Source organism: Gymnogyps californianus, chromosome 7, assembly GCF_018139145.2.
Source record: "Gymnogyps californianus isolate 813 chromosome 7, ASM1813914v2, whole genome shotgun sequence".
Classification (NCBI taxonomy): Eukaryota; Metazoa; Chordata; class Aves; order Accipitriformes; family Cathartidae; genus Gymnogyps; species Gymnogyps californianus.
In genome coordinates, this window is record NC_059477.1 from 13,558,533 (window position 1) to 13,576,370 (window position 17,838).

The 17,838-nt window shown below is 35.2% G+C and overlaps 1 protein-coding gene across 3 annotated transcripts in view; it reads right to left on the reverse strand.

Annotated features, from left to right (window-relative positions):
- The window catches only part of HYCC2 (hyccin PI4KA lipid kinase complex subunit 2), a 38,546-nt gene extending 23,871 nt beyond the window's left edge, over nucleotides 1–14,675 (reverse strand). For all 3 annotated transcript variants that reach the window (XM_050900492.1, XM_050900491.1, XM_050900490.1), the window contains exons 1-4: nucleotides 14,645–14,675; nucleotides 6,817–6,919; nucleotides 4,564–4,642; nucleotides 3,401–3,502 (exon numbers count right to left, since the gene is read on the reverse strand). In XM_050900492.1, coding sequence (XP_050756449.1) covers nucleotides 3,401–3,502; nucleotides 4,564–4,614 — 153 coding nt within the window. In that variant the 5' untranslated portion in view covers nucleotides 4,615–4,642; nucleotides 6,817–6,919; nucleotides 14,645–14,675. The remainder of the gene's footprint in view (nucleotides 1–3,400; nucleotides 3,503–4,563; nucleotides 4,643–6,816; nucleotides 6,920–14,644) is intronic.
- Between the last annotated feature and the right edge of the window lie 3,163 nt (nucleotides 14,676–17,838).

A 17,838-nucleotide genomic window follows, 5' to 3' on the forward strand; every position in this document is an offset into this window, starting at 1 on the left:
AAATATTATCAGAAACCAGATATATACAGCAGCATTGCTATAAATAGTATTTCTATCAGAGATGACAGCAGCCCAAAGCTGTTTCCTATTTGAAATTAGCCAGTCTAATCCAAGTCCCACTAAAAACAGTGGAAAAGAATAATTTACTTTAGCTAAAGTCAGATGAGACTCAACCAGAGCAGTTACTGAGTTTATTCTACTTTCCGTCAAATGAAAGTTTTATAAAATTAGTCTTTTAAGTGAAACCATGCTCCCTAGAAAGATACAAGCAATATCCAGTCACTGGTGCTGCAAGCATGTAAATACCCCTCATTTCTAGTAGTTGTCATGTTACTTGTGCAAAAGGTTTAACAACTGCAAATTACTTAGGTGAAAACCTGAAAGCTGTTTGTAGCAACTACTATAGCACTTTTGGTGTGTTGAGAGCTTTAAGTCCACAAGAAAAAGCTGCCATCACAAAGATGCTATAACACAAATATTTTCAGAGGCATGAACACCCAAGTTTTTCCTATCGAAGTATAGTATGATCATCTCCCACCTGGAAACACAAAACTTGACACTGTAAGAAGGAACAAATGTTTTCCTTGCATCCTAGTTATCTGGCTTTTCAGAGAACCAGCCTCTTCCAATTAATTCTCTGAATATAAATATTGAGAAGACACTGGATAAACAGAGGAAATGGAGCTTTTGTCACCAGTAGTGGGTGTATACATGACTGGCACACACTTTTTTAATTCCAAAGATCTTTCAGTCCAAAGTGAAAGGAAACTGAGTAGCATAGCAGTCAGCCAAAAAATCCAAAGCAAAAAGTGTCTTATAACTGTATCTCTTTTCCGACAAACTAAAAACTTATATTAAAAGAGCTCTCCTATTAGCATAAACAGCAATTAGCATAACAAACAATTACAAGCAAAATTTTTACTGGCTTAAATATACAGTAAGTGACAATGATATAATTTGCAGACTTCATTTTTACACCTCACAGAGATGCAGACTAGTCACGTCTGATGAATAGCTTTAGTTTGGCTTATTTTACAAGTTTGCCAATAAGAGCCATACCTTGAAGTTGACTATAAAGTATTATAAAATGCATGACAAAGATTGGAAATGCTTGCCTTTTTGAAGAATTCAATCATGGTAGAAAATAATGTGCTCATTTTAGGCTTAACTATAACATAATGGGTGAAATTAGTTATTACTTGAAGAGTACTGAGTCTGGGAAGTGCTTGGCATTGCAAAGGTGATCTCATTTTGTTTCAAGGCTGAGCTTTCCAAGTTAAACCTAAATAGCCCCACATGAATATTCAATGTTTAAATTTCAGTACTGCATTAACTTAAAATCCATAGAGCATTTATGTCAACAACCATAAACCAACTCCAAAAATTATAAAACTATCTAAAAAACAGTACTTCAAAAGCACTTTACTTTAGAATTCAAATATTATGCAAAAATCAATAAACTATTCAGTTAAATAAGCTCTTTATAAGCAAGATCACTCTCTACTCTTTTTGTAACTTTCTATTCCAGTCATTATCTTCTCCATATTAAAAAAAAGTCAGGGGATTTCCTAAAAGGTAAACAGTGACAATTGTATTTAACTTGACACTATGCTTGCCTTCATTTGATAGCTCTCAAATCGGTAGACAGCTGCAAAAAAGAGAAACACCTTGGTTGTTTGTTTTGGTTCCTAAACATGCTGGTTCCGTGTTAAATTAATAATCCTGGTCTTATTAAGATAGAATTATGTGGTTCTGGAAAAATTCATGTTTGCCCTAAACCGTTTGCCCCTTTCAGGAAGTTTTAAAATAGGTCAACTTTATGATTAAGTTGTACTAAAAAAAATCACTTTTCCATCAAGTTTAAGAATCCAGCAACTACATTTTTATAATAGTCTACCACATAAGCTTTATCTTCAAAAGCAATCAGTTATCCTTCTAACAAATAATGCCCTATAGAGTGTGTTTTTAAAAATCCCTCACTTAGAGCCAAATATTACCACAGAATTATGCAAAGTAATGAATTTACTATGGTTATACTCCTCACACGCAAATAAGTTTGGAAGAAGTGCAACAAGGAAATACTGCCTTAACAAGCAGAACCTGAAGTTAGTCATCTTTGAGTTTGGGATTGTTTATCTTATACCTGATATTAGAATCAGGCCCAAACAGCAACAGCAGTTCCAAAGAGTAATATTTGACAAGCATCAGTGTGCAATAACAGAAGATTACTGTCACACCCTTAAGAAGATACTCTTTGCAAATCTGGTTCTTTGCATCATTAAAAAAAAAAATAAATCAAATGCTTATTCTCAAAGCAAAGGAAAGCTTTTACATTTGCAGCAGTATACACACACACAAATACATATATACTAAAAGACAACAGCAGCAATGGTGGCTTCAGGTTGGAGAGAGAATAACGATAGCTTCAGTACAAAGAAAAAGGTCACTATGAAAGTTATTTGTAACACTGAAATGAAGTTGACAGCTATGAAGCATTTTTTTTTTTTATTGCATGAGCATTATGCAATCTCCTTTAAGCTCAATCAAGCATCCAGCTTCCAAAAGCAGCTGAGCTGTGCTTAGGAAAATAAAGAACTTCCTTGCTGTGGACACTTGCCATTTAATTTATAAATATACAAGAGATCACAGATGATAAATCAAATATTTTGAAGCATTTTATCTAAAGTAGTTTACACAGCAGAGAATAGTATGCTTGCACAATTTATTCGGAAGTTATATTTCACACACTTTCCCAGAAATGCTCATAGCAGAAGCCAATGGAATAGAAAGCTCAGTTTAACGTCATTTGCAAAACGAATTACGTACAAGGGTAAGCTAAGTTTTCATTGTGTATATTTATATTTTGGGGCCCTGTTTCTGCTCTTGTTTACAGCAGTGTAAACCAAATTACACAAACATGATACTACTATAAGCAAAAGAAGATCTGGTTATTTTAATAGGATTTAATAAATTGATTCCATCTTCCACTGTAATAAGCCACCAGGTGACAAGCACATTGGTCTTACTGAGTTTCACTGTAAGGCCTACTTTGTCTCTGTTATGACTGAAAGGTGGTTTCGGGGGGGGGTGGGGTGGGGGGAACCAACAAAACCAACTCTTGCCAAATCAAGTGTAACAGTCAACTGTGGCAAGTAAAATCTAGCACACAGCATAAACTGTATTTTTGGGAGCAGATGAGGTTGTGTCTTATCAGAAATGCATTAAAGTAACTGTCAAAAAACAAGACAGTAAAAAGAGGGATGATACCCATGTGAGACTACATTAGGAAAAAGAATCGAAGAATCTTCCTCTCCATCTCCACTTCTCCATTACTCTGGTTTTAGTTGTAGAGGTGGAAGATATAAGAATGTGAACAAAAATCTTTTTTGAAGTCTCCTACCTCATTATTTGGGTCTTGAATGACCTTATAAAGAGCCGGTACCAGTGGTTTTTTTCGGTGCAATGTAGCTGCATAGCTAGAAATTTGTGTTTCAGGTAATGCCTAAAGAAAAAAAAAAAAGTGTTACCCTGATAAATCAATGCTTCCAAGTATTAAAGATCTCCACAAAAAGATTCAGTCTCATCCCAACACCAAGAAAAATTCCTGAAGTTCAGTAAATTTTCAGACTTGTAACCTAGTTCATTCAGTACAAATTCTTCTCCATATGAATAGCCTTTGGGGGCACATACCAATTTTCAGGGTTAAATCCAAAAAAGTTTCAGATTTATCTTTCATAAAATCATTTGCTCCAGCTTGATATGAGGACTCTCTTTCTTGATATTCTGTATTTAACAGGCACTTTTCAAAGTCTTTATCGAATCAACTCGAATTATTTAAGAGGTGTGGATAACCTAGAATAAGCACAGACAGCCTGAAGTCCCACCGAGCAACCACATCTGTGGATTTTTCATCCTTGGCTCCTCAACAAACTTCCAACAACAGCATGTAATGACTTACCATGTATCATCAATGATGTGAGGATTTACTAATTCTTAATTTAAATAACAGATTAATTTCATATCAGTCATGATATCCAGTTTTCTTGTTTATGCATTATCCTGTATTTCACTCCGCATAACTATCAACATGAAAAATAGCTTAAAAATACTTCAGATTCTTCATGACAAAACAATTAATTTTATGCAGACCACAGGAAAAAAGCCAGCCAAATATTCTTAATATTTTTTTAAACTCCAAACATTTCTACTGATTTTTTTAAAATAAAAAAGTTGCTCAAATTAGAAATTTGGGTGTTATCCAGCTGTTAGTTAAATTCTATCAGCTCGATCTACACAGAAATATATGCTTTAAAAAAACACATTGCTATAGCAGTGTTCTGCTCTACAATAATAAACAATAAACTACTATTAGAACTACGCATTGTATATTATGTACTGACTCATTTACATAGACCTTTGCATGCTTTATGCATTATAAGAAGTTGAAAGATCAAGTGATAGATATTTAAAATGTTAATTACTGGATATTAAAAAAAAAAAAAAAAATCAGTGTTCTGTAGCATAAAGCCAATGGGATAGCTATCATTCATCTTCTCAGCTCACCTTGAATTCTGACAGCCATTCTTCCACGACACCTCGTTCTGATCCCAGCATTTTCTTACTTCTTTTGCTTCTCTTTTACCTTTAGAGGAGAAAGGAAAAAAGAAATTAAATAAAAGTTCTGGCAGCAAAACTTAGTTTTGTAAAATCCTACCCCAATGAAAAGCTGTTAACATATTTCCAATAGAATTATATAATATCAAACAATAGGAAAAGTTGCATTTTGGACAACTGGTCCCATTTTCTAACAATGATTAAACTGTTCTCTTCAGACTTTTAGTCAAAAGTACTGCACATTAATGGGGGAGGAAGAAAAAGAAGGATTCAGTGCTTCAGGCCAAAATGTACATTATTTAAGACAAACACATCATCCCATTCTTGCTCCCTTACCAAATATAGTACAAAGAACAGACAAATGGAACAAAGTAAAGAGCATCATGGAACAAATCATGTGAGACATTGTAATGACAGTTCTAGATACAGCTCGAAGTAAAGCAGTTTCATAAAACCAGTTATTAGAAATCTTAACAGCAGAACTTTACTCCTTAAACCTTGTTCTTAAAGAATTTTGAGGCTTCTCGTTCAAATGGCAAGATTTAGCTCTTCTAAAAGTATGTTGGAATTCTCAGAAACAAAAAAAAAAAAAAAAGAAAACTTGCAAAGACAACTTGTTATTATTTTCCATTTTATATACAACAGTCAGATTCTAATGTCTTTAGAATTCTCATAAATTTAATTCTCAAGGCAATAGCAAGAATGTTTAAAACACAAGGCATCATTAGACACCTTTGCTTGATGTTTAAATAGGTCTAAGCAACAAGGGTCATTTTGTCTTTCTGTGTGATCTCAGTACAGGTTGGCAATACTTGGAAGTCATTAAGGTCCCAGAAAATATTAATGTGATGAGGTGAAATGAAGCTGTAGCCTAATACTAGAGACTAAAACCTAAGAAGAGTGACCTGAAAAGAGATAAATTGAGGAGACAGTAAAATATAAGAGCTGTTTGAAGCCATACTAGACATATGAAAACAGTGATTCTTAGTTAAGGTTTCATCAAAAGTTTATTTTTGACAGGACCTGCAGGTTAACAGCTGCCTGAACAGAAACAAGAAACAGAAAATCTGTGAAGGGACACTGTATTTTAAGAGATACTTTGGTCACTCTTTTTTTTTTTTTTTAAGAAGCTGATATTGCTATATAATAATTATATGCAACAAAGCTGTCACTGTCATATATCTTTACCACATTTCTCCTAAAAACTACAAATACCCATCAGCTTCAAAGCCCTTTTTTTTTTTTAAATTAATATTTTTTCCTTCAATACAGTCAACTTTTTCTGAAGTTCTTTAAGCCTGGGGGGGGGGGGGGGGGAAGAGAAACACTTCCACAACCAGACGATAACAAGATGAAAACTGCTACAATCATCTTTAATCCCATAAACACTTATGCTTATCAACTTCATACAAGTAATGTCAAGAAAATATTGTGCTACTATTTGCAGAATTTGTTGTAAAATTTCTAAGAAAAAGGCAAGTAAACATGAAGTGAATTATTTACTTTTTACAATTTTCTTTCAGATGTGTTTTGAAAATTATTTAGGCTCAACCAAAAATTATGGGTTTGATATACACCATGGAAGTCCTATGATAAATGGCCTTTAAATAGCCAGACTACATGATTGGAATCACCTATTCTGGTCTCGGAACATACTTGTTTTGACTTCTGAACGAAGATTTGTATTTAAGAACAGATCAGTATTTGTTAAACAGAAAATGAAATTAAATAAGATCTAAAAATTGTGTTGGGAAACTGTTAGCAACTTTGTATGAACACGGCTGCATGTAGCATTTCGCATGGACCTTGGCAGCAAGTCATTCAGAGAATACAGACTCCTATGCGTAAGGAACTGCCTCAGATTTCTAAAGCATGTTTAAATATCCTAAAAGATATCAGATTCAGAAATAACATTAGATTAATTTAAATTCAAGTAACACTTGGGTGACTTACTTCAGCAGAAGCGCTGACAAATAATTCTATAAAATAACACAACACAACTAAATAGATCTCTGCAAACAAAGGTTTCCAAAGACATCCTTTTCAATAGATAGGGAAACAGATATCAGTCATCAGAATGAGACATGGATATAAGTTAATTTAAAACACCACAGGACACGCTGCAGAAGAAGTTGAGATTTAGTTCACTTTGCCTGGAAAAAAAAAAACATTTTCTACAGAAAGTACAACATTCAACATTACCTCTTTAAAGAAGTCAATTTTCTAAAGGAGGAAGAGGAGGAGGAATGCAGCAGTTTTTCAACCTGGGATGCATTTGTCAAGCCTTCAAGTACTGCCCCGTTTTCTGAAAGGTGAAAAGAAACTGATGATTGCAAAACAAGGAGAAATATAGTAAAGCAAACCATAATGTATATATTTTTTGACCTTACAAATTGAAGTTTATCAAATCCACTAAAGCGTATCTGGGTCCTTCTGTAAAAAAGCAATTTACCATTAAAAAAAAAAAAAAAAAAGGCTGGGCATTTTAGCAGAGGGCAGAAGGGAGGAACTGCCTTCATCCAAAAAGTCTTTGTCACCTATGTGGAAAACCCTTACGTGTTAGTGGTGCACAGTACTACAAGCACACTAGAAAGGAAAACTGAAGCACTATTTCTTACAAAGAAAAATGCAAGAAAGATGTGAGATGAAAGAAAAGAGTAATACTTCTATAAAATGTGAGCTGAATCAATACCCTGACTTTGGGGAACATATACCTCTTAAATGGAATATATTAAAGATCTTCCTTACTATCATTGTTCTTAATACATACTCCTTACAGAGCCAAAATTTCAATGTCATTGCAAAAATCATGTATTACACTAAAGTTCACCTTTCACTGCAGGATCCCTTCATGCTGAGCATGAGGTAAACAACACACAAACGAGCCCACTCTAGGTAAATTAGAGGATTTCAGTATCTGGAGACCTCTAACAGGAAATTGAAGTATACGAACAATAGGTGTATTCCATTCTATACTGCTTATTAAATTACTTACTTTTCCAAATTACTGAATTACTAAAAGGTCCCTTTTTTTTTTTTCTTCCCTCCTCTGCGCTAATTAGAGATAGGCTAACAGGAGGTACCATCTTTTTCAGGCTACACTGCAAATGAATGCTTTTATCACAAGACGGTATACACAAACCAATGTCCTCTATGAATTTTCTAAATCAACTGTTTTTTTAAAAAAATGCCATTCCTTGCAAAAATCTTAAATAATACACTTCTGAGTGAACGAAATTCAAATCCTCTTCTCCTTTCTCTGACAATATTTCTAAGGGGCTTGAAAAAAATAAACAAATTTCTACCCTACAGGCACACTGTAGCTGATTACATACAGATTTTTAAACATGCACAGGAGACCTGAAAGACAAATATATGTATGTATTTAACTTATTATTACTCATATCTTGTAATTATCAGGCACACATCTTCAAGACAGAATATCAAGTCTCTAAGAGTTGATTCAGGACTTCTAGAAGCTTCCCAAGTTTTACACCATGCTAGAAACAACCTTTACATCCAGACATGATATCTGATATACACTGCTCTCTAGAAATGTCATGGGGTCCCAACCAGCTCTATGTTATTACGCTTGCTACCTAGAGGTTCAGTTGTACCTAACCTGCTATCCCTAGTGTCAAAACCAAAGATACAGATCCTGGAAATTCACCAGGCAGGCCTTTCCAGAGCTGCATTAAGTTAGACATAATTTTTTCCTGGATAGGAACTCGAGTTATTTTAGCCCCAAAGCAAGAATCACAGTTATATGCCAGCAAATCAGACAAGAGAATTTCTATTTCTGTACAGCTTTCCCCACAAAAGGACTAAGCACAAGGAGTTGTTCACAGATCTGGTTGGAGAATCAGACTGTAAAAGTTCAAAATTCTTCATTCACTTGTCAGTTTGCTTACAAACCAAATCTGCAGGTTTTCTAGAACTACATTTAAGTAGAAGATAATTTAAAAAAAAAAATTACATAGCATCACAAATGGGGTGTGGGGGTTCAAACTGTTTTACACGTAGAAAACAGTAAATAACTGTCCTTCAACCAGAGGCAAACATCAGCTGTAACTCATGGCTAAAAATTCCCCTCTCCCCCAAATGATTACTTCAGCTTGGAAGATCCTGTTAAAATCTGGAGGCGAGTAGCTCCTCTCCTCCAGCACTGTATCAACTTGAGAGATTACATTGACTCTGTATAAAGTTGACTATTTCCTTGGAGAAACCTTGCAAGGGGGAATTAAGATTATGCTTAAAAACAAACTGACCAAAAAAACCAAAAACAACAACAAAAAAACAACCCATGCCAAAACACAAATCCCCCTTCCCTTTACACTCCAGTGAACAGCAATATGTATGAAACTACAGCACAGGTCCAGCAGGAAAGCAAAACATGTATTCGATAAATCTACACTGAGCACCAAATACTATTGTATATTTTAAGTAGCAACAAGTGTTCTTTGCCCTATAGCACTACAATTCAGAGCAAGACTGCAAGGAGAACACTAAGCAAGCTAACTGTTGCAGAAATAATGAAACGCACAAGGCTATCAAGAAACACATGCCTCAGGCCAGTAAAAACGTAGCAGTTTGGAGTAAGAAAAGAATACTACAAATAAGTAAAATCAATGAACTCAAGAATTAGCAATTCTCTTGAGTCCGGATTTAGCCTGGCATATCTAAAGAAATTACAAAATCATCCGGAGTCACACGAATGAGGCAAATGCCTTACTGCGAACGCTATAGCGATCTTAATGTTCCTACTACGTTAAGTCAAAAATGTCAAGTATCATCATGGCGTAACACCTAACCTACCTAAGAAATTAACTCCTCTTACAGAAGTCTACTGAGCCTTAGAGAAAGTCCACATATAGCTGTTTGTCAAACAAATCAACTCAAAGTTAAAAACTGAACCTGTGCTGGTGTCAAAATTTGGGTGCAGTCTGATATAGTTAAGCCCATCTAGTGGCTAGCTACCATGAAAAAGGAAAAGTTGACCTTCCCCTCCAGTATCCCACATACTTCTCTCCCAATGTTTGTGCCATGCATCGACCTTCAAGCAAGCCCTGTTTGGGGACTTCTTCCAGCGTAAGTCAGCTTCAGAACCAAAGCCATACCTGCTGCCTAGGAAAGTAGCCATCTTGAGAACAACTGCTGAAGCACAGAGCTTATGCTATGCCCTTTAAGTACAATGCCAGAAACAAAATCCAGTGCACAGTGTTTTCTTACATGTGGTACAGTAAGATTTTAACAGTTCTTTGAAAAAGCAGAAGAATTTTTGTTAAGGTTCTATGTGATAATCTCCAAGGTATGCAAAGGATTAGAATATGGGGCATCTACCACAGGAATCTTGTGCTTATTCATCCCTGAAGAAAAGGACACTGTATAGTACTTTTTCTATATTTGTCAGGAGAATAGGGGAAGAGAGCTTTACACAATAGATCTTTTTGGGCCACCTTTACTGTACAATCTATCCATTTTCACTCAATGAAAATTCCACATGCAGCTTTGTGTGGTTGCTTATACAAATACAGCTAGTTGTTCTGATGCTTTCAGAACTTTTTTGACGGGGTGTACATTAAAGACCAATAATATGAACTATATCCCAGGAGGAAAAGCACCTTATCTACGTATCAGTCTTGCACCACATTTATATTAAACTCTAAACACAAACTATTCATTTCTCCAATGCTACATTTGCATCCTTCCTGGAAGACTTTTTCAGATGTTAAAGCTTGTTTTGTTCATGTGGCTTAAAAAGGATGTAGACATATAGCTCTGCTGTATCAATACAGAAGTAGCCCACACCTATTCCAGCTAGGATTACTCTACTAGTTCAGTTTTAGGACAAATCATCTCTCCCTTTCAAATTATCTGCCTGGATATTAAAAACATTTTTAAGGACTTGTACAAACAGGTAAGATAGTCAGGTCATGGATTTACAGTACACTAACTCTGCACTGACTCCCTGTACGAAGACTTAACAAAAGCACAGTGAGCATCTTAGCGCAGTGTCTAGTGGCTGTGCCTCCCCACTGTGCCCACCCTCCAAGCTGCCCCATCAGAGCGGGGAGCGCTGCCCCATTCTGCACCGCACCAGCCAAGCTACATCTCATGCATCTTGCCACTTTTGCAAGAGAGGAACACAAGCACAACAGCTGTGTGACTGTCTCAGCCTGACACGCAGACCCTACTCTGGGATTTTCACATGAGCATCTGTAAAGCACACCTCGTGCTTACATTCAGTCCCTGGTTTGTCATACCTTTGGGGGGAGGGGGGGGAAATATCAAGCATGATGTGGGTGTGTCTCTAAAATAAACTGGTTCAACTGCATTAAATCCTGTGCATATTTATTCAAAGTTGAAGCGGCCTGAACTAAGAGTATTGAATTCCATTTCCAGAGTGTTCATGTCTCTTCCAAAGCAAACAAAATACAGGGAATATAAGAGATTTCTCATGTTTATTTTAAAAAGACTAGATTTTTTTTTTCCTACTATGGCTCAAAGGTTCTTATAATATGTAGGAACCATAATAACTAAGCAGAAATTTATTTATTAGTAACAGTAATAATTAAATATACTAAAATATTTTTACATATGGAGTGATTGCTAAGATTCCTTAAATACCAAACAAGCAAGCAAGTTTAAACTCACACTAAAGCATGGATCAGAAAAGTTATAGTTGGGAACACAGTCACTCAATGTTAAAATCAAATATAAAAATCAATTACTGAAAAGCTTTCCAAAAAAAGCACTTAAAATAATAATAAAAAAGTTTTCTCCTAAACTTATTCATTTGGCATAAAGTGGCAGAATATGAGACATAAGGCTGTTAAATCATTAGACCTGGAATCTTTACGCTTAGTATTAAAGCTACACTACTCTGTTCTCAAAGGAAGTCACAGTCTTGCATTGTGCATCTGCCAATTACAGTTGAGATCTAAACAGAATTTTACCAAGCAAAAGCACTCTCCTAGCTCATGCTGTGCACACAAATAAAAAAGTACAAAACCATGGGTTAACTCCTGATAACATCATGAGCTACCTAGACTTTAAGAACTTAACTTTCATTGGGATATATGAGCTAGCACTTCACAACTCTGACTTTCCAGGTGCACTTATGATGACAGTTTGGGGAGGATTAGACTAGTTATAAAATATGTATAAACCAAGAGACAATGAAAATGAAGTTACCAACAGACTGAAATACCATGAGATTATGTTTAAATTATAATCCTTTTATTTGCTTATCTAGAAATAGATTCCCATTTTAAAGATACCTTTCATATAATTCACCATTCTCTATATTATTGTCTTTGAAAATATCAAAGTCTGAAATAAAACTTATTACAGTAATATACTATCAAAACAATGAAACGTAAAACTGGTAACTGCCCAAGAACTTTTGACTTCTACAGTAACAGGCATGAAAAAGGGTTTAATCAACTTCTCTCATCAGAAGGCATGTTTTCACTTACATTTAGAGTAAAAACATACTAAATACATTATTATTTACCAGTCTGCATTTAAACCATTAAGCAAGATCAGTTTGCAACAGCAAAATGACTACCCAAATAATCAGAGCCAACAGCACTTGCTATACAGATATACCAACTATTAGTGAGGATTAAAAAGAAAAAAAATGTGCCACCAATTAGATATTAGTAATTGTTGACATTTAAGAAGATATGACTATTCAAGTATGCAGAGGTTTTTTTGTTGTTGGTTTGTATTTTATTTAGGGTTTTGTTTGTTTTAAAGAAGCCAGGATTTTATACTGGCTTCAAAATACATGGGGGAAGTTACATAAATGGGACATGCACTTCAAGAATGAGTCAATTTTTTTTTGCCATTATATACTAGATGTCACGATGTATATAATGTAACTGAGTCCTAGCTGCGTGATGAATAACAATATTATATTTTTACCTCAAAGGCTATGGCAAGAATATTTTGCAATTAAAACCTGGACTGTCTCAACAAAAAGAACAAAGTTTCAAGCTGCATGATGTCTTTCCAGTGCCACTCATGCAAGAGAACATTACTGGCTGACAGTAGGTCTAAAAGAACAGAAAACTCAATTATCAATATAGCTTGTTCTTCCAAGGTACGTATACACTCCTCTCGTATCTGTAATTCATTACTGAACATGGAAAGAAGTGTATTTAAAGAAAGATTTTTCCATACTACTTCTGTAAAAAAGTAGCATGAAAAGCATCAAGAATACGTCCTTACTCCGAACTAAGTCTACATTCAATTCCTTTGATCCAGAATGTTCACAGCTCCGTAACAAGAGCATTTTCATTTAATGTAATTAACACTCTGGGAAGCAGAACAGATAAAAGACAACATGAGGTATGGTGGTCAGAACTACATAGGAAACATGCTTCCCCACCACACACACACTTTAACAAGACCGGTGAACTCTGGAGAAAGGAAACTAGGCAACATGCTGACAAACGCAGATAACAAAAAAAAACAATTTGAACTTCTCATGATGAGTTACTCCTGAATGCAGAGGTTTAAAAGACTGAATGGAAAAAGACTGGGTAATACATTCAACAACTTAATGAAAACATCTGCTCAGGAATGTATCAGCAGCCAGAAAAGAAATCAAGATGTTTGACCACACAGAAGTGGTACAAAGTAAATCTGAAAACATGGAAACAGAGCATACAAAATTGATAATACACTCTTATTTGAAATACTGGTCTACATTTGATTCAAGCAACCTAAAAAGAAGTATGTATAAGGCAGAAAAGTGGTTAAGAGGCAGTTAATGGCAAAGATAGTGAAAAATAGCTTCTAACCTGGATATGGGAATAATTTTAAAAATTCAAAGAAAAAAGAACTCAATATCTTAGAAGCACGTGGAATTAAGTGGTAGAGAAGGTAGAATGGATTCTTTGTAACAGCGTAATACAAAATAAAACATTAAAATGTAACAAGGTAGAAATGTTAGACTGCTAACAGTATACTGTTTCTCATACTCTAAGAGTAGGACTCATTATCATAAAATATGAGGGCAATAAGAAGAGATTTTAGATAAACATTATAACACCTGTTTTACATAATTACTTTTGTAGAACAAGAAGACTAAAGGAGAAAACTTAATGGTGTAAGCTAGCACTTAATTGATATGCTTTACAAAAAACTTCTCCTAGGAGCATCTCCTTCCTTAATTGCTCAGTATATAGGCGTGTACAGCCTCATCCAGCTACTGTCAAGTTACATGCTAGACTATATTAAACAACCGTGGTATGGTCTGATTTCTACACTGGAAAACGGATTGACTCTTAGGCTAATCTGATCCCAAGAGAAAATAAGACCAGCCTTGGGAATGTTCAATTTCGGTAGATTACTTCTTGTACTTATTTAAAAGTACATGTATTATAATACACGTTTCTCATAATAAACATATCACAAATACCATTGTGATTCCCTTCTATCCATCTACATAAATATATTATTCTATCACAATCTTATTTAATAAACACTTATATAAGCTGCCATTTTGTTAAGGACATAAAAAATAAATTAAAAAACTGTTGTCCTCAACAAATCAGAACTAGAACTGCAACTTGGCGTTAGAAACAGGTACAAGCATTCTGCCAGAACTCTCTTGGCCATACAGCTCCACAGCATAGAGAAACAGAAACTTCTACAAGGTACAAAACTTGACAAAGGCAGAAAGAAACAAAACATTCTCTGGACAGTTACTAATTTAAATCATCAGCTCAAGCATTCTCTTTAATAGAAAGAGAGCCCTCTCCAATTCCTAGGTAATTTAATTGCAAGCTTAAGCAGACAGACATGCATTCCAACTTTAAAATATAAATGCTGACGTATTCTGTATGTGGGATTTAGGCTGCCAGCCTTATTAGACAAGCCCTAGTCATGCAAAACAACTTGGATAAGACATTTCTTCCCTGCCCACTCTGACTCACTAGTAATAACCAGGCTGAAAAACTTTCTTTTTGGATACCAGCAACAAAGAAAGTTACGTGAAAATGATGGGAGAAAGCCTTACCACAGTGAAGTCAAAGATGATTGACAATACTCCTGTAAATTTTCGTGGTACCATACTTGCACAGCGAGCTCAGTTTCTTATCAAAAAGGTCGCATCAAGTTCAGCTGCTGCCAAAAAAGGGGTAAAGAAAAGACACAGCCCATCTGTTCCAAAAAGCCTCCAAGTCATTTTAAGCCCTAAATTATCTTCTGTGCCTTTTCAAGCACCAGAAAACTCAGCTGCCAAACCTTCCATCTTTCTACAATTACTACAGTGAAACTGTGCTTTGCAGATACAAAATTGCTGAAGACAATTAGGGCAGTGTGAATGAAAATACAACACTGAAAATAGGCACTTTATGACAGAGTTTTTAAAATTATTTTAAAGCTGATGTTTTCATTGTATTGCACAGAGTACATGTAGAAAGCTACAGAAGTCAGGTGACTCCAGAGAAAAATTTGAGTCCTGTTTGCCTCACAGAGTCTAAGAACCTGAATAAAACACAATTGTACACTTCTAGCTAAATCCCTCTCTTAGGAGTTCATGCAATGAATGAAGCAGAAAAGAGTTAAGATGATCGAGAATGTGGAAGGAGACATTTGTCATCTGTATATGAAGAAAGTACTCCTCTACTTTACTTACAGGATTTGGGAACCAATAATATAATAAAGAAATCATCCTGCAGCCTTAAATACAGCAAAACACGTTAATTGTTCTATTATAAAGACTCGATGCACTTAAAAGCATATATACACACACGCGCGTAGGTTAGCCATAGAAATGTTACCTTATTCTCTCAGCACCAGTTTCCTTAGAAACAACTTCATGTAGTCATCCTACACTAAACCTAAAACATTCTCTTGTCAGGATCCTGTGTGATAACCCATCCTACGCTAAACAATACAGGCTCGTCCTCCCTTTGCATTAGTTCATATGCAATAGCTTTTCCTATGCTAGTTTGTCTGCAACTCATGAATTTCTTTACTTACAAAAACATTTCCATGCAAATTACTTTCCGCGTAACCCTACCTCTCCCAAACGCCTTCTTGGATCACAGTTTTGGTTCAGGAAGTAAATTAAATCTAGAAAGACTTAACTAAAGATAGAAAATGCATAGTAAAAATGGAGCCTAAAAAGAAAAAAAAAAAAATCTAACAGCAAACTAACTCTTGCAAAACCACAGTTAAGGGACGGTCAGCACTAAGTACTAAAAATGAACAGGCACGAGCTAGGAGAAATCTTGAAACAGAATTCTGTGGGAACAAAAACAAAACAAAATTCAAAACCAAACCAAAACAACAACAACAAAAAAATCAATAAAAAACCACACCACCACCAAACCCTCAACACACACTTTGGAATAGGACTGCAAACGTTATGCTGAGAAAGATCACTATCTTGCCTCCAAAGGAAAGAAAGGCATGCAGAAGCAGTTCTAGAAATACGAACTGTAGATTCTAAGCAGCTTCCCATTTTTGAGCTGTACAATTGTCACTTGATAGAAATAAATATCTGTTATATTATGCAAATAGCCATAAAAAATGAACTGTATCAATTCCAGACCAATAAAATATCAATACATATTTCTCGCTGCAGTATCTGATACCAACTGTAATTCACACGAACTGGAATTTAGGTTACATATTCATTAATTAATTTACCTAACTTCCTTTCTTCTACCCTAAATATTCCCAAAGAGATCTAACCTAAAGGATCCTCTGCTGAAAGTAATGAAATCCCTTATTCTAATCTTTCCAACTTCCAGACAGTAAAGCCTTCAGCTCCAGGAAGTAGAGTGTAAGTAAATGAAGCTGAGGTGACAGATTTCAACCCCCCATCCATACACTTACACATCCACAAACTCTTAAATGAGTGGAATCTTCAAATTTATCTGAATTTACTTCAACTATAGCTAAAATTATGTCATATTGCTTATTTTTTTAAATGATACAGTAAAAATACAAAGTTCCAACATAAACTTTCAAAATGTCAGAGTTAAAGGTCCATGAGCATTAGGATATATTCCTTTATCGCATGATGTCATAAATTTCATATGTGTGACTCAGATGCATCATTCACATTTAAGACGTATGGTTTTCAATGATAAAATTAATTCTGATTGATATTCTGGTCTTGCTTTTTCAATACAAGTTCCCAGACTTTAAAAAGCAAACTGAACAACAAATATAGTTACATGAAACATCACTGATATCACCACTACTCATCATGATGACACAACTTCAGAACAGCACAGATCTCTTCCACTTGACCTAATGGAATATACGAGGTAGTTGAGCCCTGCACACAAAACATGAAGAGGACTTAAGCCACACACAGAGGCTGCTTGCTATTCACAGGTAAAGCAGAGTAGCATCAAGAGTCCAGAAACATAAGATCCGCTTCAACTTTCAGAGTCAAAACTGCTCAGACCGTAGCTGCCTTTACTACTTCCAATTGTTACTTTACAGGAAACAACTTGTCTTCTTCCATGTCATGCATCACAGCATTATTTCAGTGTCAATCATTTTCAATCTCACACTTGTTTTCTGAAAGTTAGAACGGGGTTTTAAGAACTGCAAAGAACAATCTCACTAAATGAGAAGAAAAACACTGTTATTTTATATTGAGATTACACAGACTGTACAAGTCAGAATTTCCACACAAGAAGTAACACATGTTCCTGACCATCTTAATTCTGTACAACACAATCCATCAAGAGCTACTTTAACATCAACTATCCACATAGTTGACCCAACTGATTAAGGTGGCTGTGCTATAAAAATTGATGCTCATGACCAATCCTACTAACTTCACTAGGATTCCTCCAGAGCAAGAAATTACATGGCCTTTGTTGGACTCTCTCCTTCATAGAAAACAGGCAAAGAAACAGTGCCTCTAAAGAAAGCAGAACCCTTTTTAATCACCTTATTAGAAGCTCTCATGAAATTCTGAAACTCAGCTTACTATAACTGGCATTCTGTGGCCTATCACATGGAAGTATATGCTACTTCTCTGTGAAACAACTGTATAAGAATTACAACATTAGTAAATGTAAACTAGTGCAACAACTACACCAATTTCCCCTTTTGTCTTGGTATGAGTTTAATAATTAATCTTCACTGTTGAATAGTTAAACACAATGCATATTGTTTACACAGTCGTTATTCTTCTACAGTTAAACCAATATTAGAACAGAATAGAGCCTGACCAGTCGT